The sequence below is a fragment of the Rattus rattus genome, chromosome 8 (genome assembly GCF_011064425.1).
Source record: "Rattus rattus isolate New Zealand chromosome 8, Rrattus_CSIRO_v1, whole genome shotgun sequence".
NCBI classification, from domain to species: domain Eukaryota; kingdom Metazoa; phylum Chordata; class Mammalia; order Rodentia; family Muridae; genus Rattus; species Rattus rattus.
In genome coordinates this window covers 59,985,162-60,003,473 of record NC_046161.1, presented here as the reverse complement: position 1 = coordinate 60,003,473, position 18,312 = coordinate 59,985,162, and the positions used below count along the sequence as shown (strand labels likewise).

Sequence of the window (18,312 nt, the reverse complement as noted above, 5' to 3'; positions counted from 1 at the left end):
GTATAACATGGCCCCAGAGACCAGCAGCCTTGTCCCTGGGAAATATGTATCACACTTGTATTACGTTAAGCTCTGGTCACGGTAGGAAAGTTTGTGCTGGTACAGGAATAAACAACAGACCACCACAACTTTAAATCAGTTTATTGACACAGTAACACAACACACTTGCCTCCCTGACACCCCCACACCCAATGTAGCTCTCTCTCCCTTTTCTCTTTAGAACAAGCCGTTTGGTGAAAGCAGTAAAAGGCTGGCCATTTCTGCAACCCAGCCCTACCCCTCGGTCCTGCAGCCTCGGCTCTGTTCTGAACCTGTTACAGAGGCAGTCAGTACTATGCTTGGCCAGCCAGAGGCATCCAGTTACAGATTCCCCCACAAACCCCAGGCCCTGAGTTTGGTATTCTTTCTCTCTGTTCTTGCTAGGAAAGAGATCTTGAGGCCCAGGCCACAGAGGCAAGAACTCTGGTGGTAACTTGAGATGTAGTTTGGCTAGTTTCTTAAGGCCCAGGCACCCCCAAAAAAGCCCTGGTGTGGGGGATGAGTTTCAGTGCCCCTATGTAAAATGCACTGGTAACATTAAACAGACTCAGCCAGCTTAACCAAATGCCTGAATAACACTAAGCTGTAAAGAAAGCAAGGTCAGACCTGCTTACACCAGGCCAGACACAAAATGCCGGAAGCTCAAGGTGGAGTGTCAAACACAACCCAAGGACACTGCCCAGGAGCTAAAAAGCCTATACTCAGGAGCCCCTGGATGACAAGAAGCAAAGAAAGAAAATACCTAAGTCTTAAAAATCAAAAGAAAGCTCAACTCCAAGGAGACCGACCTGAGCCTGACAGTCCTGCCCAACAGCCCTCCAGACCTTGTCCTATAGGGACCAGGCAGTCCCTCCCCCTCCAGGCAATGTCCTCCCTTGGGGTAGATGGAGCACATCACAGCGCAGTTTAAAAAGCTTCTAATGCCAGTTCATAAACATCTTCATTTACTATTGGTGATTACATGTGAATAATATGCTTATACTGTTCTTTATGGAAAACAATTTCAACGAGTCAACTCCGAGAACACAATGGGCAACCCTCAACCTGAGCCCCTCAATGTCCTTCCCTAGACAGCCAGAAACCCTCTCCTCTGTCCCAAGGCTGCCTAACTTCCCCGCTTCCCCCACTGTGGCTCTTGGGCAAAGCATCCTCTGTGACCATTAGTCCTCATCAGACAAGTTCTGGTCCAGGGGGTAAACCATAAACATCACATCTGGCCGAGAGGGGACACAGGGATGACCTGGACGCACAATCTCAAAGCCCAAGAAGCTGAACGTCTTCAGGAGTGGAGCTGCAGAAAATGAAGCACAGAAGGGACTCTGGTGAGGCTCAAATGCAGGGAAACCCAAAGATCAATCAATCAAACAAGTACTAGGTCCTCAGGCACTTCCTTCCCCTCAGCCACAACTCTCCAGCTTGGTAAGGCAAATGTACATGGTGTACAGCCCTCTGCACAGGTGTCAGACTGTTGTGACTGCTCACCTCTGTCTTCCCGGCCCTTCCTGAAGCAGATGAAGACGTAGTTCACTTTCATCTTCTCCTCAGCAAACTCTAGCAGTGCTAATAATCTGCAGAAACAGCACTGCTCAGGTCCACTACCACCTTCTTAGACCTCCTCCCCTCCCCACCCTTAAAAGGACCTTCTGAGCCTAAAGCCAGCAAAATTGATATAGAATCTCCAAAGAGAGTTTCCCATTTAAAGACCCCCAACCTATAGCCCTACATGAAGAGAAAAACGAGTCACAGACCCTGGGAAATGGGGGTGGTTCTCTCTATACATACATAACTTGAGTTCTTCCTGATAGCAATACTGTTTTAAAGTAATGCAAATCACAAGACAGTGTGGGGCCTTCAATAGAGCCCAGTTTATTGTGCTCCTTAACACTGACAGGAATGCTCTGAGCCCAGTTTCCTCAATAAACTGAGGCCAGGTTTAGTGGTTCACACATTAAATCTTGGCACTCAGGAGACAGTGGGTTTCAATGAGTCTGGTCTGGTCTACATAGTTTCAAGATAATCAGAGCAATACAGTAAAAAGAAAAATAGAAATTGGCGTCAGTCAAGAGAGTGTCCTGGGTCTGCCTTTTACACACAGGCTACTTCAGGAACAGTGCCCAATCCAATAAAATTCCACCATTTTACCTGTATTCCCTGGTCTTTGGGATTGTACCTTTGTGTGCAGGCTCAAGAGGAACTTGGCATCTTCTGGGAATCTGATAAACTGGTGGATGACTGGTTAATATGCTATAATTTGCTTCAATTATAACCCAGAGCAAGCCTGATTTACTAGCTAAAAATGATATATAACACAACATCACCTACGAGACTAAGGGAGAAGACACAGACACCCCCCGTAAAGCCACTGTCCTGCAGACACTCTCTCCATTGGTTCCTTACCCTTCTTTGCTCCCATCAGCTAATAATCCATCTGGGATTTCTACAAACAGGCTCTGGCTGGACAGGACTGCATCCCAGGAAGACACCTTCACCTCGGTGACCTCATACTGGAAGTGCACAATGTGAGGTTTTCCATCGCTCACGGGGAGGTCCTGGGTAACAGTGAGCTTCTCGTCCTGGGAGGGAAAGTTAGGGCAGAGGGCAGGGTCTCTACTACTGGCCACATGCTTTACTCCCTAAACCAAAGTGCTGGCACCTCTTGGGCCATTTTCAGAGTTGTGTGGATCTGGGTCATTTCAGAAATACAGTCGTCTAGGTCAGCTAACTACAGCCATTTCTAAGAACAGCTGCTGTTGATAAAAGCCACAATGAGATGGGAAAGGAGATCTTTACTAAGAACCAACTGAGTGCTGAGCACTATGCAAAGTAATATTGGTGCACTAATAAATCTACCTTAAATATGAGCTAGCAAGGCAAGAGCAATTTAGCAACTGACCCAAGGTTCCTACAAACATGAAGTTCTAGCATTGCTATGCTGGAGACTGGAGCAGGAGGAGTTAAAGGCCAGCCTGGACTACATAAGACCTTTTGTTGTTATTTTGTTTTTGAGACAGTATCTCACTATATAGCCCAGGCTGTCCTGGAACTCCTAGAGATCCACCTGCCTTTGTTCCAAAGTGTTGGATTAAAGGCATGGCATGTGTGGCCTGAAGCCTTGCCTTGAAGTAAAAGATAACTGGGCATGGAAAATGCACCTGTGATCCCAGCACTCATGTCCTCACACACAGAATTCTGATGCCCTGCCAACTTTTCCATTCCCTGAAAAAGCAGCTGAACTGGGTCCTGAGCCTCAATCACTAGAAGATTAAAAGGCAACAAACAGTACTAGTAATTCTCCCTCTACGATTCCAATAAGGCATATACAGCTTCAACTGAAAAAAAGTTATCAATTCCCATTTTTTCCTCAGTCACCTACTACTTCTGCCTAAGAGAAGACTAAGGAAAAATTAAGCATTTGAGCAGCTACTCAGTGGGATCTAGAGGCTCCACCCAAGTGTCTATACCAAAATCCTCCTTACCTTATATATTAGAGCTGAGAGAGAAGGATCCCTGCCGCCCCCTCGCCCACCGGGGATCTTCGACAGTGGGTGAGGGGCATCAGGAGCACCACAGAGGCCCTGGAACAATGTGCCTGCAGCACTGGAGCTGGGGACAGTTACTCAAAGGCAAAATACTACTGCAAGAGACAAAAAGTCAAACAGTAAACACCAAGCCATTTAGCCTATACCCCTCCAGCCCCTGCCCTCCCTCTGCCTACACAAGTATTCTAAGGCTTCCCCACCGCTCAAGTTTTCTTCTTAAACCTCTACAAATGCTACTTTAATCAAGAGGCACATAGTCCTAGAAGTCCAAAGGAATCCTGATGGATTATCCAACCAGAGGATCACCTATCAAACAAACATCAGCAAGCTCTAAACATCAGGCTTGCCTGCTAAGTCTCCAGCATCATGTCCCCTCATCAGTCTCTTTCTTTAGCCATCTGTGCCTTAACCACCAATATAGCACAATCACTAAGCTTCAAATGAAGCATCCACATGGGCTGGGTACTGTGGGCTGAGAAACTGCCAAGGCTACTCATTTTCCCATCCTCAGCAAAGGAAACTGCTCTAGGGTTATGGACAAAGCATAGGTGATATTGACACTGCCACAACAGACACAGGCACGAAAAAAGTACATGCTGGATCTACATAAAGTAAGGAGACTCCAGCTCACAGATGTTTAGAGGCTCTAGAGGATGTTACAACCACCTGTATACCCTGGTTGTCAGGTACTTTTTTTCAAGACAAGGTTTCTCTGTATAGTCTTAGTAGACCAGGCTGGCCTTGAACTAGGGAGGTATGCCTGCCTCTGCTTTCTGAGTGCTGGATTAAAGGTGTTCACCACCACTGTCTGGCTGAAAGCCACTTTAATTTTCAGGAAAACACAAAACTACTGCCTTCTTTGGTTCTGGCTTACTGACAGGGTAAGAGGAAGCCTGTGGATGTATCATGACCCAGGACAGACCTGTCCCATAGCCACAACACACTGCCTCAGGGAAACTAGAAGCAGTGAACGGGAGTGCTACAGGCAGCTCCCTGCACAACTATTAACAACTGAAACCTGGACCAGCCAAGTGTATGTGGTTTAATCTACACTACAGAAATCAACATTTGCTGGAAATTGGGGCTTTTTTCCTCACTGAATGGTGCATGGTTTGCTGGTGTAAAGTTTTTACCTGAAAAGCAACAAAAGTGAACATACCTAATATGGCCTAACCACCAACTAGTTTGTATCAATGTTCTAGCTGAGGAAAGGAATGCAAGCCCACCCTGACTCAGTTCTCAAAGAATCTTCTCAAGGGATTCCAACTGGGGATCTAAAAACGTATTAGAATGTTTGAGAAACTGAGCTCCTGGGGTGGTATCCACATCTGCAGATGGTTACACATACCCACCTCTTGCCTTCTGGAAATCCTCAGGGAATACTCAACTCCTAGTTTCCAGCTACTGAACTAGGACAGGTGTTATTTTCTACTTTAGACAAAGTTATTGTGATTTCCCCTTCTAAAATAATAAGGAACAAAATAACCATGACCAGGCCAACAGCAACAACAACAAAAAAAAAAAAAAAAAAAAAAAAAAAAAAGGCTGGACTACTAGGGAAAATAGCTGGCTGGGTAGCTATTGTCCACTGGCAGAGCTATCCCAAGGACTGAGCAAATCCCATCTGTGACGATCAGAGGACATCTTGTATACTAGAAGTGCTTGATTTACAAAACAGCTAGACACCAAGGCCCTTGCAATTCTAGAATTCTGCTGTCAGACTCCTACTAACTGGACATAACCCTTACATTCCAACCAGCATCCTGATTCTTAATGAAGTCTTGATCAGAGATGGCAGAAACAAGAGGCTGCCCCTAGAAAGGATCACAGTACAGTGATGGAGGGGCAGGGGCACATAATCCTCTTTTCCTAGAAATAATCCCTGGGGCCTGCCTCTTTCCTACACTAATCTGTAAACCCATGTTATTTCTGGTTTCCTTATCTCTGAATAAATGCAACAAGCCCATACCTTAATAACATCTCTCTCTCTCTCTCTCTCTCTCTCTCTCTCTCTCTCTCTCTCTCTCTCTCTCTCTCACACACACACACACACACACACACAAAGGATCATCAAATGCAAGCCTGCTGTTATAAAAACCCTGTAGAAAGCGACATGTGTCCAAAACCAGTTCCCTTAAGAGAAACAACTGAGTATACATGAGATCACTATCTTCACTGTCCATTATAATACACTGATTAGTTACCTGAGTGAATGGCAGATCACTATACTCAAAATATCTGATTGTCATTTCCAAAGGGATGAGGGATGGGCATAAATTATGGACATGAAACTGCCTGGCAACAACCTTCTAATATTGCTCAAATGATATCAAAATCAGCTGCCAGTTAAATGAGGAATGAAATTTTAAAACATTTGAAAGAGGGTTGGGGATTTAGCTCAGTGGTAGAGCGCTTGCCTAGCAAGCGCAAGGCCCTGGGTTCGGTCCCCAGCTCTGGGGGGGAAAAAAAAGGGACTGGAGAGATGGGTCAGCAGTTAAGAGCACCGACTGCTCTTCCAGAGGTCCTGAGTTCAATCCCCAGCAACCACGTGGTGGTTGTAATGAGATCTGATGCCCCCTTCTGCTGTGTCTAAAGACAGCTACAGTGTACTCACATATGTAAAATAAATCTTTAAAAAAAAAAAATTTAAGCACAAGGGAACTGCCCCCCACCCCCATCCCACCCAGGTTTCTCTGTATAGCCCTGTCTGTCTTGGAATTCTGATCTGTAGGCCAGGCTGGCCTTGAACTCAAGAAATCACCTGCCCCTGGCAGGTGCTGGGATTGAAGGTGTGTATCACCTCTTCGAAGTTTGAGAATGTGGCGTCTTAAAGACAAGTCTCTTAACACAAGATAGAAAGATTTCGTATTCAGTTTAGTTTTATTTCAGCTTTGCCAATTGCCAATCCTTCCACAGATTTTAGTCATTCCACTAGGGGGCATAAATGACTCAATCCCTTATACCAAAAAGATGATTTAAATTTATTCTAGCATGAGATGGAAGAGAAGGCACAACAGGTAAGAACTTGCCACCAAGCCCAGTGACCTCAGTTCAATCCCTTGATCGAACATGGAAAAATGAATTAGCCTTTGGCCTTCATACACTATGCACACACACCATCTGTAATGGAGTCTGATGCCCTCTTCTGTATGTCTGAAGACAGCTACAGTGTACTTATATATAATAAATTAATAAATCTTTAAAAAAATAAAATAAATAATAAAAAACAGTTCAAAGGGGGCTGGAGAGATGGCTCATCGGTTAAGAGCACTGACTGCTCTTCCAAAGGTTTGAGTTCAATTCCCAGCAACCACTCAGTGCCTCACAACCATCTCTAATAAGATCTGATGCCCTCTTCTGGTGTGTGTGAAGGCAGCTACATTACTCATATACATAATAAATAAATCATTTTAAAAAGAAAGTCCAAAAAAACTTCCAGCTTACTTTGTCATTTCCTTTTTTTTTTAGTTTGCTCAAAACACAACCTAATCTAACAAATACTTGGAATTCAAATTCTCCAATAGTTTAGTTTTTCACTCCAATGCAGTGGCCCCAACCATTCAGGTCTGCTCCCTTTCATTCCCACTGCCTGTCAGAGAATCATCAGCTGGCCTTGGTAGTATCAAATGAAAAGACACAAAAATAACACTCAAGTATTCTACATCCATTCCCTCCACTTCTGACCCATTCGTGTCTCAAATCCTGCTTCACACAATACCCAAGGCACCCTCAGTTCCCTCACATGGGTTACTTGTACTCTAGGGCTAGGAATATCTCTGATGAGTAATCCTTACGTAAAGCAAGACTAACCCAGAACTACAAGCACACTTAGCAATAAGGATGCAAGAAGAAAGGAATTGTCAGCTACCTTCAACCTAAAGTGACCACACAGGATGATTTCCAACTGTCAATTCCTCTCTGCATCTGAGAGAGAAGCCATGTATAGTACCATGCATTAGTCACTTAAGTCACTTCACCAGAGCTGTTACAAGCTCCAAAGGGAGTCTACTCAGTAATCAGTATGATTATAAGAAAATGACATCACCACTCTGAATCATAGGCTGAAAGCAAAAATAGGTTTTGGTTGATTTTTTACAAGAAGCATACATCTGATGGCAGCCCAAATATCTGTATCCGATGTTTGCTAATCACAACTAACAATGGTACATCTGCCAATGGCAGGCACAACCCTATTGCCACTTGTGGTTGCTGGATAGCTAACAATTGTACTGTACTTTAAGATATTTTTCCATTTCAAAGACCTCAGTGTAGTTTATACTGATAGCTCTCCACATAGTCCAGTCTCTCCTCGAAGGCACGATTACATCATTGTTTATATACTATCAAAAGCATAGGAAATTTTTTTAAAGCTTCTCTTAACAAGAATTTGCTGCAGCTGTACTGAGCCATTAGAGTCTACTCTACAACCTCCTGTTTTGTTTTGCTTTGTGTTTCTTCTGTTGTAGTTTGCCACCAAAGTCTTATTAACCATGTAGCCCTGGCTAGTCTAGAACTCACTATGTGGACCAGGCTGGCCTATATCTGTCTACCACTGCCTCCTGGGATTAAAAGCCTGTCACCATGCCCAGCCTTATCGCTTTTGATTGTTGGTTTGCTCTTTGAGAGACAGAGTTTCTCTGTGGGCCGTGGCTGTCCTGGAACTTGCTTTGTAGACCAGGCTGGCCTCAACTCAGAGTCTGCCTGAGCCTGCCTCCTGAGTGCCAGGGTTAGAGGTGTGAGCCTCCAGGCCCACCTTGTTTTATATATGTTGGGATTTTACCTGCATGAACACCTGGGCTTGTGGAGGCCAGAGCGGCTTTGGATTTCCTGGGATTGATATTACAGATGATTATAAACTAGCACGTGGACACTGGACCCTGGGAACTGAACCCAGGTCCTCTGAAAGAGAAGCCAGTGCTTTTTGTTTTGTTTTGTTTTTTTTTTTTTTTTTTTTTTTTTTTTTGTTTTATTTTTTTTTTCGGAGCTGGGGACTGAACCCAGGGCCTTGTGCTTGCTAGGCAAGTGCTCTACCACTGAGCTAAATCCCCAACCCCGCCAGTGCTCTTAACCACTGAGCCATGCCTCCAGTCCCAGACCTTCCAAATCTAACCACTGTACACCAGTTCAAAAAAGAATGAATGGCTTTTTCCATAAATGCTCATTTGTAACATGCCTCTGTCCTACTCCTCAGTCTCCTTCATATATAAGCACAGCTCTAGGGCTAAATTTGGATTTCTTGGCAGAATGGGGATTTGCTATTATTAGTCCCCATTGCTTTCTAAAGCATACAACCAATGTAGTGACTATACTAGCTGTCAGTCTCCCTACTGCCCCACACTCATCAAGCAAAACTGATGAGAACGGAGAATTAACAATACCAAATTATTTGGAAAGAGACAGAAATTCCATTACAGAGGAAGCCATGCGGTGAAGATACTATAGATGGCCCCTGAAGTATTGTTGGGAGCTCTCTACCCCGCAAAAAAACACCTGTGGTACCTAATGTTTTTCTCTAGAGCCCAACACACAGAGTGACTATAATATGGCTAACCAGGCCAATGTTGACTCTACATACTCGACTGGTACCAAGCAAGCCCCAGACAGATACTGTGTCCCCAGTCCCTACAAATCTAGGCAGAGATAAGGTCATGAAATTTGACTTGTTCAAAGCCCACAACACAGGGCCTCGAACTTGCTCTTCTCCTTCCCATCAGCAGGGATTCTGACACTTTAGATAGAGATACTAATCTGACTGCGAGAAAGGAAGAGCCTTGTTTTCAAAACACTGCCAGCTCTTCTGCAACTATTTCTTCCAGGGAAGTAGGCCTCCCTCTCCTGAATTTTTCACTGGAGCCAGGGAAGCTGGGAAGCCCATCCCCCACCCAATGGGAACTAAACTCTTAGCCAGCTCCCTACACTGCACATTAAAAATACCAACACTGCCTGGGAAGAACATCCGGCTGTTATCAGAACCCCCAGCTAAGACTCCAACAGGATTCCTTTCAGAAAGTTAAGGGCCAGCAGAGGAGGCTGGGAAGCACACTATGGAAACAAGATTGCCATAAAGCAAAGAAACCAGACACCCCACCCCACCCCCAGGCCAAAGGAGATGAGCCTGATCCAAGGACCAGCTTTTGCCCAGGCCTGGCAGGCCCACTGACTCCTCCCTCCACCTGCCTCACAGCCAAGCCCCTCAAATTACCAACACACTAAAGCAAGGGCCCTGGAGACAAGTGAGCCTGTTTTGCCACTTAGGCAGCTAGAAAGAACCTTCCAAGTTAAGCTAACTCAACCCCCTTCTTTTTACCTGTAAGCACATTGGCTAGGTGCCACACAATTAGACTCCCAGAGCTCACACTCAGGTAGTGAAAGCCTGTAAGTGTTGGTCTCAAATACTCAAATCTGTGGCTCAAGCTGCAAAGAACTTGGCACCTAGACCCAATTAGTCCAAAGGACTCCTAAGAATGACTGCTGAAACGCCCCACTTCCAACCCCAAAGAAAAACCCCATCTCACATACCCTCCAACCTTGCCCTCCATCCTCAGCACACACAGTCTTCCAGACCACAACAGCACCTTTTGCATCCTGCATCATCCAAGGATACACCCACCTCCACCTCCTGAGCTGTGAAGGACTGGGTTAAAGAAGATAGAATCAAAGAATGGAATGCTCTGGGGACCTACATGGAGAGTCTCTGAAAAGGAAAAGGGAAAAGCAGGATGGGACTGACTACAGGCTAAAAAGGTTTGGTAGTTTGATGATTACTGGCTCAAGCACAACCAAAACAAACCAGGAAATGGGGAGTAAGTGAGGTTCCTATGTGGAAAGATGAAATGGGTATAGAAAATAGCCAAAAATGGAGCAGTAACAGTAAAGAAGGGTTTTAAAAAAAAAACCAACAGGATTTCTTTGTGTCTCCCTAGCCGGCATAGAACTTGCAGAACAGACTGGTCTTGAACTCAAGAGATCCATCTGCCTCTGCCACCTGAGTGCTAGGATCAAAGGCGTGCTCACCACCACTATCAGGCTAAGAGTTTCTTTCTGAACAAAGGAAGACCAAGAACTCCCTTGACAGTAGAGGAGGGGCTGACACTGCAGGGATGTGATGGGAACAAGGCTAAGGCCTTCTTGGGGTGAGAATACTTTTCAACCCAGGCTCCACTTGAGAATTGGAGAGCTTAAAAAACACCACTAACCAGGCTTTACCCTAGACCATTTGGAGTAATCTAGGAAAGAACAGAAAACTGTTTTTGTTGTTGTTGTTTGTGTTTGTTTTAAATATGTACTAGATTTAAGACACACTGAAATGTGAGGAAAACAGAGCTGGAGAAAAGATGGAGAAGTATCAAGCAGGAAAGAGAAAGTATCAACATCACTTAGGGAAAAAGAAACCCAGCTTCAAGAGGACCCTTGAGTGGCTGGGCCCTATATGAACAACCACAAGAAAGATGACTTGTAGGAGGGAGTCATCTAGCTTTGGAGGCATGGTAACAGTTTAAGGGATGGATCTGTTTGCTCAAGGTCAGAGGCCATAAAAGTCCAATGTGAGGATAAAGGATCTAGGATGGGGTCTGAATGGGTTTCAAAAAAGTTTTGGAGGATTTAGCAACAATCCCTACATGAGGGATAAGGGAAAGGAATTACATCTGAGTTGCTAATGGAAGCCACAATAATACAAAAGCAAGTGGCATCACAATTCCTGGGAAGTGGGAATATTATGGAATAGTTTTGGAGAAGAGCAGCTATCTGGGGCAGAAACACAGGATATCTGTGGAAGTGGAAAGAGGAGAAGGAACTAAAGGACTTATGCCTACTTTGGTTGAAAGTTAAGAAACCTACACCATTTCAAAAGAACAGTGCATTTCAAATCCTGGGGGAAATGGGGATTGGGTCTTGAGGTAGGTAACTTCCAAAGGCCCAGGGTCCTGTTCTGGAGACACTGGAGTGAAATTGAAATGGGGATAGCACTTAAAAATCTTCCCAGAAAAGGGGACAGGCTAAGTTGGGCTAATGTACTGACTTTAAAGATTTGGGGGCAGGGGGTGGGGTTGAGAAGGTAAGATGATTTCCAACTGAGACTTTGTAGTGTTTAAAGGGTAGGAGTGTATAGAAGAGTGTTGGCGACATCATTGGGAAAGCAGGGTAGAGAGCAGGAATGGAATCCATAGTGTTCGAGAAATAAAGAGTCTGGGGTTCCCAGACAGGAAAATGGGGCCTACCTGGAGGATGGGGAAAGAAAGTGGGACCAAGGGGTAACTGCACATCCAAAGGAGGTGGGAAGAGGAGTAAAGGGTCGAGATGAGAACTGCCAGACAGATCTTGTCTTTGGGGAGAGCCAGGCAGGGCTGAGAGAGAGTCGTCTGCCTGGGGAGCAGTTTTCACTAGAGAATGGATTTAAAGCAATTAAGTGACTTGTGGAGCAGTAAGAAAGATTTAGAGAAGGTAAGAACCAATTCGGGGAATCTGTGGGAGAAAGCCCACAGTAAGGGGAACTGGGCACCGTTCCTAAGAAAATGGGACGACTGACTGGAAGGCTATGTCCAGGTTGGGGGGGGGCTCCGGGCGAGGAGGAAACCCGGATGAGGGGATGGGCCAGGCTGGAGGAAGGGGCTAAAGGACGGAAGGAGGCCTGATTTCAAAGCTCGGGTGGCAGGGATGTCGAAGGGGGAACAGGGGAATGAAGCGAGCCCCTGGGGGCTGGGGGCAAGCTGCTGGAAGGGGGTGGGGGGGCGAAGGCCTCTGGAGCTGCGGAGGGAGGATGGGGGCGGGGAGCCTGCGCCGGGCCGTTACCTGTCCTGGGTGTTTATCATCCTCGGTGGCTCTGCTCAGGGTGGGAGGAGGCGGCGCGGGGAGTGGGTAGGTGGACGAGTGGGTGGGTGTGGGGTCGCGCGCGCGGGCCGGTCTCTGCGGGCTAAGTCCCTGTCAGGCCGCGGGCCGAGAGCCCTCCTCTTGCCTCAGCGAGCGCCTGCCTCCAACTGACCCTCCCCGGCCGCCGCCGCCGCGCAACCGCCCCGCCCACAAGCGCCTCATCTGCATAGCCCCACCCAGCGCCGCTTGGTGTCCTGGGAAACTGGGGCCCACAACAAAGGGCAAAGCACCGCCCCGCCTTAGGCGCAGGCGTAGCAAGGGCAAGCTATCATCTTGGGTAGAGGGGCGGGAGCCCGGGGGAAAGCCAGGAAGGAGGTCTGGATGCCAGGGACTCAGGTTCGGATTGATCAAAGCCAGTCTTTATTTCTGCTTTTGTTCTTTCTTAATAATTTATGTATGTTTATTTTATATACACATTGGTGTTTTGCCAGAATGTATCTCTGTATGAGGATGTCAGATCCCCTGGAACAGGAGTTACAGTGTGAGCTGCCATGTAGGGGCTGGGAATTGAACCCAAGTCCTCTGGAAGAGCAACCAGTGCTTTTATCCGCTGAACCCTCTCCCCTCATTCATATCTGCTTTTTCTTTGTTTTTTGATACAGACTTTGTAGCTCAGACTAGCTTCAATCAAACTCGCTGTAAGATGACTGCCTTTACTTCCTACCTTTCCACCAAGTACTGGGAATATGAGTGTGCCTTGCCACACTGGGCACTTGCTGCTCTTTGTGTATGGCCCGAAGAGTTATGTCATTAAACAAAACAAAATCTGAAATAGAAGAATTACTATTCACATATTAGTACCATTTCCAGTATGAATCTAATCCCACAGATCTTTTCCTTCAATTCATAATGCAGATTAATCAGTCAATGGACAGCAAGCACCTTTATTGTCCCAGCCATCTTGCTGGTCCCCCACTGTGAGTTGAAAATAACCATCTCTCCATTTTGGAGAAAATCTCAAGTCAGCCCCTCACAATAGCGACTGACCAAGCACACTGCCATGTGAAGCCAGCTTTGTAGGTCAAGATTATAGGCTCCTCACTAACTTACCGACAGTTGTCTCCAGTCAGTCAATGCAAGCTACTTCAATGGACCATGCAAGGCACCTAGTGCACTGCCACTGTCTTGACTGGTCCTCTAATCACAGATTGGTGTCAAACCTGTGCATAGACTGCAATCAGTAGCCATTGTGTAAGCCTTTATCCTAGCACCAGAGGCAGGACAGGTGGATCTCTGCAAATTAAACACCAGCAGTGCATTCCAGTCTAGCCAATGCAACACAACGAGACCCTATCTCAGACAGGGGGGGGGGGTAGTGCGCTCTTAGACCACAGTGGTCACCTCAAATCATCCATTCATTTAGTCAAAGTTCAGTAAATAAACATGTACTCACTTATGTGCTTCTGGCATGGGCAGGAGTCCAGGAATATTCCACGATGGGCTGGGCAATATACCTACCTTGGATGTCACAATCTGGCCAGAGAGAGAGGCCATCACAATATGAGGTAAGTACTCAGTCTGAAGGACACTGCAGAGAAAGCAGCAAGTGGAAGAAACAACTTGAAACACTGTAATTTTTTACTTTGGTTTTACTCCAAAATGCAGCGGTCACAGTGACCTCCATTGCAGCACAGTCCCAAATGATGGTCCCCCTGGGGACCTAAGGATTCTATCACACACACAAGATCGTAGTTTTCAGATCATGGGGATAGGGAAATAGTACAGAAGAAAGGATGGGGCTTTCGAACTAAGTTTTTTTTTCTTTCAACAAAAGTTGAAGTGGTAAAAGAATAGCTGTGGGGGCTGGGGATTTGGCTCAGTGGTAGAGCGCTTGCCTAGCAAGCGCAAGGCCCTGGGTTCGGTCCCCAGCTCCGAAAAAGAAAGAACAGCTGTGGTTGTTATTGGACACTCAGAACCGTCTGGCAGCGGCTCACCTTGCTGGGCATGGTGGTGCTTGCCGTTAGTCTCAGCACCGGGGAGGCAGAGGCAGACAGATCTCTGAGTTGAGGTCAGCCTCTCGGTAGTTCCAAGACATGGGGAAACTCTCTCAAAGTCCCCTCCCCCAACCACAACAAAAACTTCAGCAGGGCAGGAATGGCAGGAGCACTTACCCCCAGCACTCGGGAAGCAGAGACAGGCAGTTCTCTGTGACTTCCAGACCGGCCTGGTCTACAGTGAGTTCAGGACAGCCAGGGTTACACAGAGGAACCCTTCGTCGAAGGGGGGAAATCCTCTATCTTGTCACCCTTAGCCATTCCTACCTATCCTTCCACGTTGAAGTCAGGTTGTAACGGAACTGGACTTTTAAACCTAGGCTCCACCCACCTGCCCAACCCTCCTGCCCCAGAAGAGAGTGCCTCAGGCTGCGCCAGCCCATCCTGAGCAAGTTACCCTGTGATCTAAAGGACACTTTCTGATTAATCAGTTGACGATTACTAAGAGCACATTATGACAATGACGCCAACCATTTACTAAGCATTCTTGTGGGTTTGTGTGAGGTTGGATGGGATGTATGTGTATGTACACATGTATGTGTATATACACATTCACTTGTGTGCAGGTGCATCTGGGCTGTGTGTGTATAAATGTGAGGCCAGAGGACAGCCTGAGGCTATCCTCCTCAGGTGTCAGCTACTGGGTTGATGGAGTGAGTGACAGAGACCTAGAATTCACCAAGTAAGCTAGGCTGGCTGGATCCCCACCTTCCCCCACAAAACCCCTGGAATCCCCATCTTCCTAGAGCTAGAACAAACCAGCACTCATTTTTGGGGGAGGGGTTCATTTTGGGGGGGTTGGGGAGGGGTTCATACTCAGGTCTGGGTACGTGCAAGGCAAGCCCTGTACTAGCTAAGGTTCTGAAGCACTAATTTTTTTACAACTCTGTTTGTTTGTTTGTTTGTTTGTTTGTTTGTTTGTTTGTTTGTTTGAGACAGGGTTTCTCTGTGTTACCCTGGCTATCCTGGATCTCTCTCTCTCTCTCTCTCTCTCTGTAACCCAGGCTGGCCTCAAACTCGGAGATCTACCTGCCTCTCTCTCCTGGAGTTCTGGGATCAAAGGCGTGCACCACTACCATCAGACCTTAATTTTTATTTTTTGGTAAAGAGAATTACTGTCAATGTTTATTGACTCATCTATAGCAAGAAACTTACTTGCTCGATTTCAAAGCTATCAGATGAAGTTAGACGCTGTATCCAGGGTTGTCTGGATTCCAGCAGGAGTCAGACGCATGTGCCGCAGCCTGCAGTTTAGGAAGTGACCATCTTCCTGCGATTAGGCCAGCAAGTGAGAAATCACAAAGATGGGAGCCGCCTTCCTCCACCTACACTGTCCTGCACAACTGCTCCTAGCTATTTAAATTTCCATTAACTTAAATAACATAGGGTTTGTGGTGTAACCCCACGGTAAAATGCTGGCCTCGCATATGCGAGGCCCTGGGTTGGATCCATCCCCAAACCAAAATACCTGATGGTGCAACATGGAAAGACAAAAGTAAACTGGTCTGCTTGCCAGCCCTGTGACTGAACTAGTCAGGTCTGAAGCCCTGTCTGACCTGTGTGAAAATCAAGTGAATTGGCACCGGAGCAAGTCTCAGCTTAGTGTCTAGGAGATACGTCACGAACATAGGCAGCCCTAGTGTCCTCTAGAAAGAGGAGAGTAAGGATACTCAGGAACAGAGAGCAGGCAGGAAAGGGTCGGAGGGAGAATACATTCTTACAAAAGTGGATTTTGAAGAGGTTTTGCTCACTTTTGTATCCCTTCCAGCTGCTCTAACCAACCAAGGCCCAGGCTCCCAGCTCCACACCTGTGATCAGCTCCTTGTTCAGGCCTTTTGGGATGAAAGCTCCAAGACTGAAAAATAAAAAGGAATTACTGTGTAATTAAATTCTTTGAACTCCCGATCATCCTGCCTCCCATTCGGGATTCAGGCATGCGCCTGGTTTCCGCAGTTCCCAGGGCTTCATGCGTGTTAGGCTGTTTGCAGTCTTACAATAGAGTTACACACACCCAGCCCTAAAATCCATCTTTTTTATTTTCTTCTAATATTTGTTTGTCTTGGTTTTTTGAGATAGTGTTTTTCTGTGTAATAGCCCTGGCTATCCTGAACTTGCTTTGTACACCAGGCCATCCTTGAACTCACCTAAATCCACCTGTCTCTGCCTCCTGAGTGCTGGGATTAAAAAGTGTGTGCCAACCCAGCAGGGTGAACTTTATTTGAGGCTGGCTTTGAACCTGTTAAGCAGCCACCAATGGCCTTGATCAACCTGCCCCCACCTCCCAAGTGTGAGATGACGGGCGCACACCTTCACAGAAGCTATTGAATTTTCCAATGCGTTCTCACTCTGTAATCCAGGCCGGCCTAGACCCCTTGGGATCTATTTATTAATCCTCCTGCCTCAAACCAAGTAAGTACCACAATGAGGAGTGTGTGCCACACCAGTCATAAACCAGACATTTCGAGGTTAGGGACCTGAACCCTGAACCTGGGACTGACTGGGAGTCAGGGACGAGAGCAGAGCGCCATTTTAGACCAAGTGATGGTTCCCACCATCCTCCCAGCACAAAGAGGCTGAAGTGATGAGTTTACTGCCACGTGTCCCCGAGGGAGCACTTCCACTATCCCGGTGGGAGGACTTGCCAGGTCTAGAAGGGCGTCCGACCTTGATGTGGTGAGAAAGAGGGAAGGAAGACACTGAGGGCTACCACACCCCAGGGAAAAGACCAACGGAAGGAAGAGGAGGACCTGCTCCCCAGGGGAGGTCTCCTAGCAGAAATGAGGCCTGAACTGTGAGAACGCCCAGGAGCAGCAGGGCAGCCAGAGGTCAGAGTCCACGGCTGAAGACCTGGCCTGGCCTTGGGCTCTAGGCACTGTGCCCACTCTCTGATCTGCCACATTGTTCAGCAATTTCCTCCTCATGGCCAAGAATGGCCAACAGTACATTGAGCAGGGTGGGGTGGGCCTCCACAGGGAAGGGGCCTCAGCTCATTCCCATGACTGGCTGCCCTTCCGGCTGCTTGGGACTGTGGGACTTCATGGGAAAAGTCTTGGGAGTGCTAGTACAGTAACTATGAGTGTGTGTGTGTGTGTGTATGTGTGTGTGTGTGTGTGTGTGTGTGTGTGTGTTTATGCAAGACACATTTTCCACTTTAGGCACAGGACTCTGCCCTTTGAGAACTAGTTACCAGGGTATGTTTGTTCCCACTGGACTCTGTCCAGAGAGAAGCATAGAAACCAGCCCTAAAGCCTGAAATTACCCTGGAGGCCACTGGATCAACTCCCTGGGGCTCTCCTCACTCCTGGCAAATACTGATCACCTGACCTTTCTGGACTAACAGGGATCCTTCTAGAACTTCCTAGCTTCCCAGCAGAACTCTTATTACTGGGTGGATGTGAAAAAGCAGGTGGAAACCCATGAGAGCCAGAAGCCAGTCAGCCAGCCATTTCCACAGCATCAACAAGACAGCCCAGAACCCTTTGGAACCACTGAGATAGCAGAACCAAGCCCATGCCCATGGATGGACAGAGGCCCAGTGCTCTGCCTTCAGGCAAAAGGCTCTAAGAGTACCACAGGCCAGGGTTGGGGGTTTAGCTCAGTGGTAGAGCGCTGCCTAGCAAGCACAAGGCCCTAGGTTCGGGTCCCCAGCTCGGAAAAAAAAAAAAAAAAAAAGAGTACCACAGGCCAAAGGTGGCTCCAGCTCCAGCTTTTCTAGCCAGCACAAAAATTAAGAACTTTGTGAGTCAAACAGATTTCAAACAGTGATCTATAATCTAATGAAAATCAATAGAGCTGGATGGTGGTGATTCACGCCTTTACCTCCAGCACTAGGGAGCCAGGGGCAGGCGGGATCTCATGAGTTCAAAGCCAGC

General features: G+C 46.9%; 1 protein-coding gene and 1 long non-coding RNA gene across 2 annotated transcripts; one reads left to right on the top strand and one right to left on the bottom strand.

Annotated features, from left to right (window-relative positions):
- Positions 1-124: 124 nt before the first annotated feature.
- On the bottom strand, positions 125-12,578 carry Oaz2 (ornithine decarboxylase antizyme 2). Its single transcript, XM_032909518.1, is given in 6 exon segments — positions 125-1,330; positions 1,522-1,607; positions 2,437-2,612; positions 3,516-3,596; positions 3,598-3,673; positions 12,369-12,578. Coding segments are annotated over 6 exon segments (570 nt in total). The 5' UTR covers positions 12,389-12,578; the 3' UTR covers positions 125-1,199.
- A 127-nt stretch (positions 12,579-12,705) lies between these two features.
- LOC116906712 lies at positions 12,706-16,329 on the top strand. The gene is made up of 3 exons (XR_004388765.1): positions 12,706-12,782; positions 13,863-13,951; positions 16,209-16,329. It is a non-coding gene; the product is annotated as an uncharacterized LOC116906712 (long non-coding RNA).
- The last annotated feature ends 1,983 nt before the right edge of the window (positions 16,330-18,312 follow it).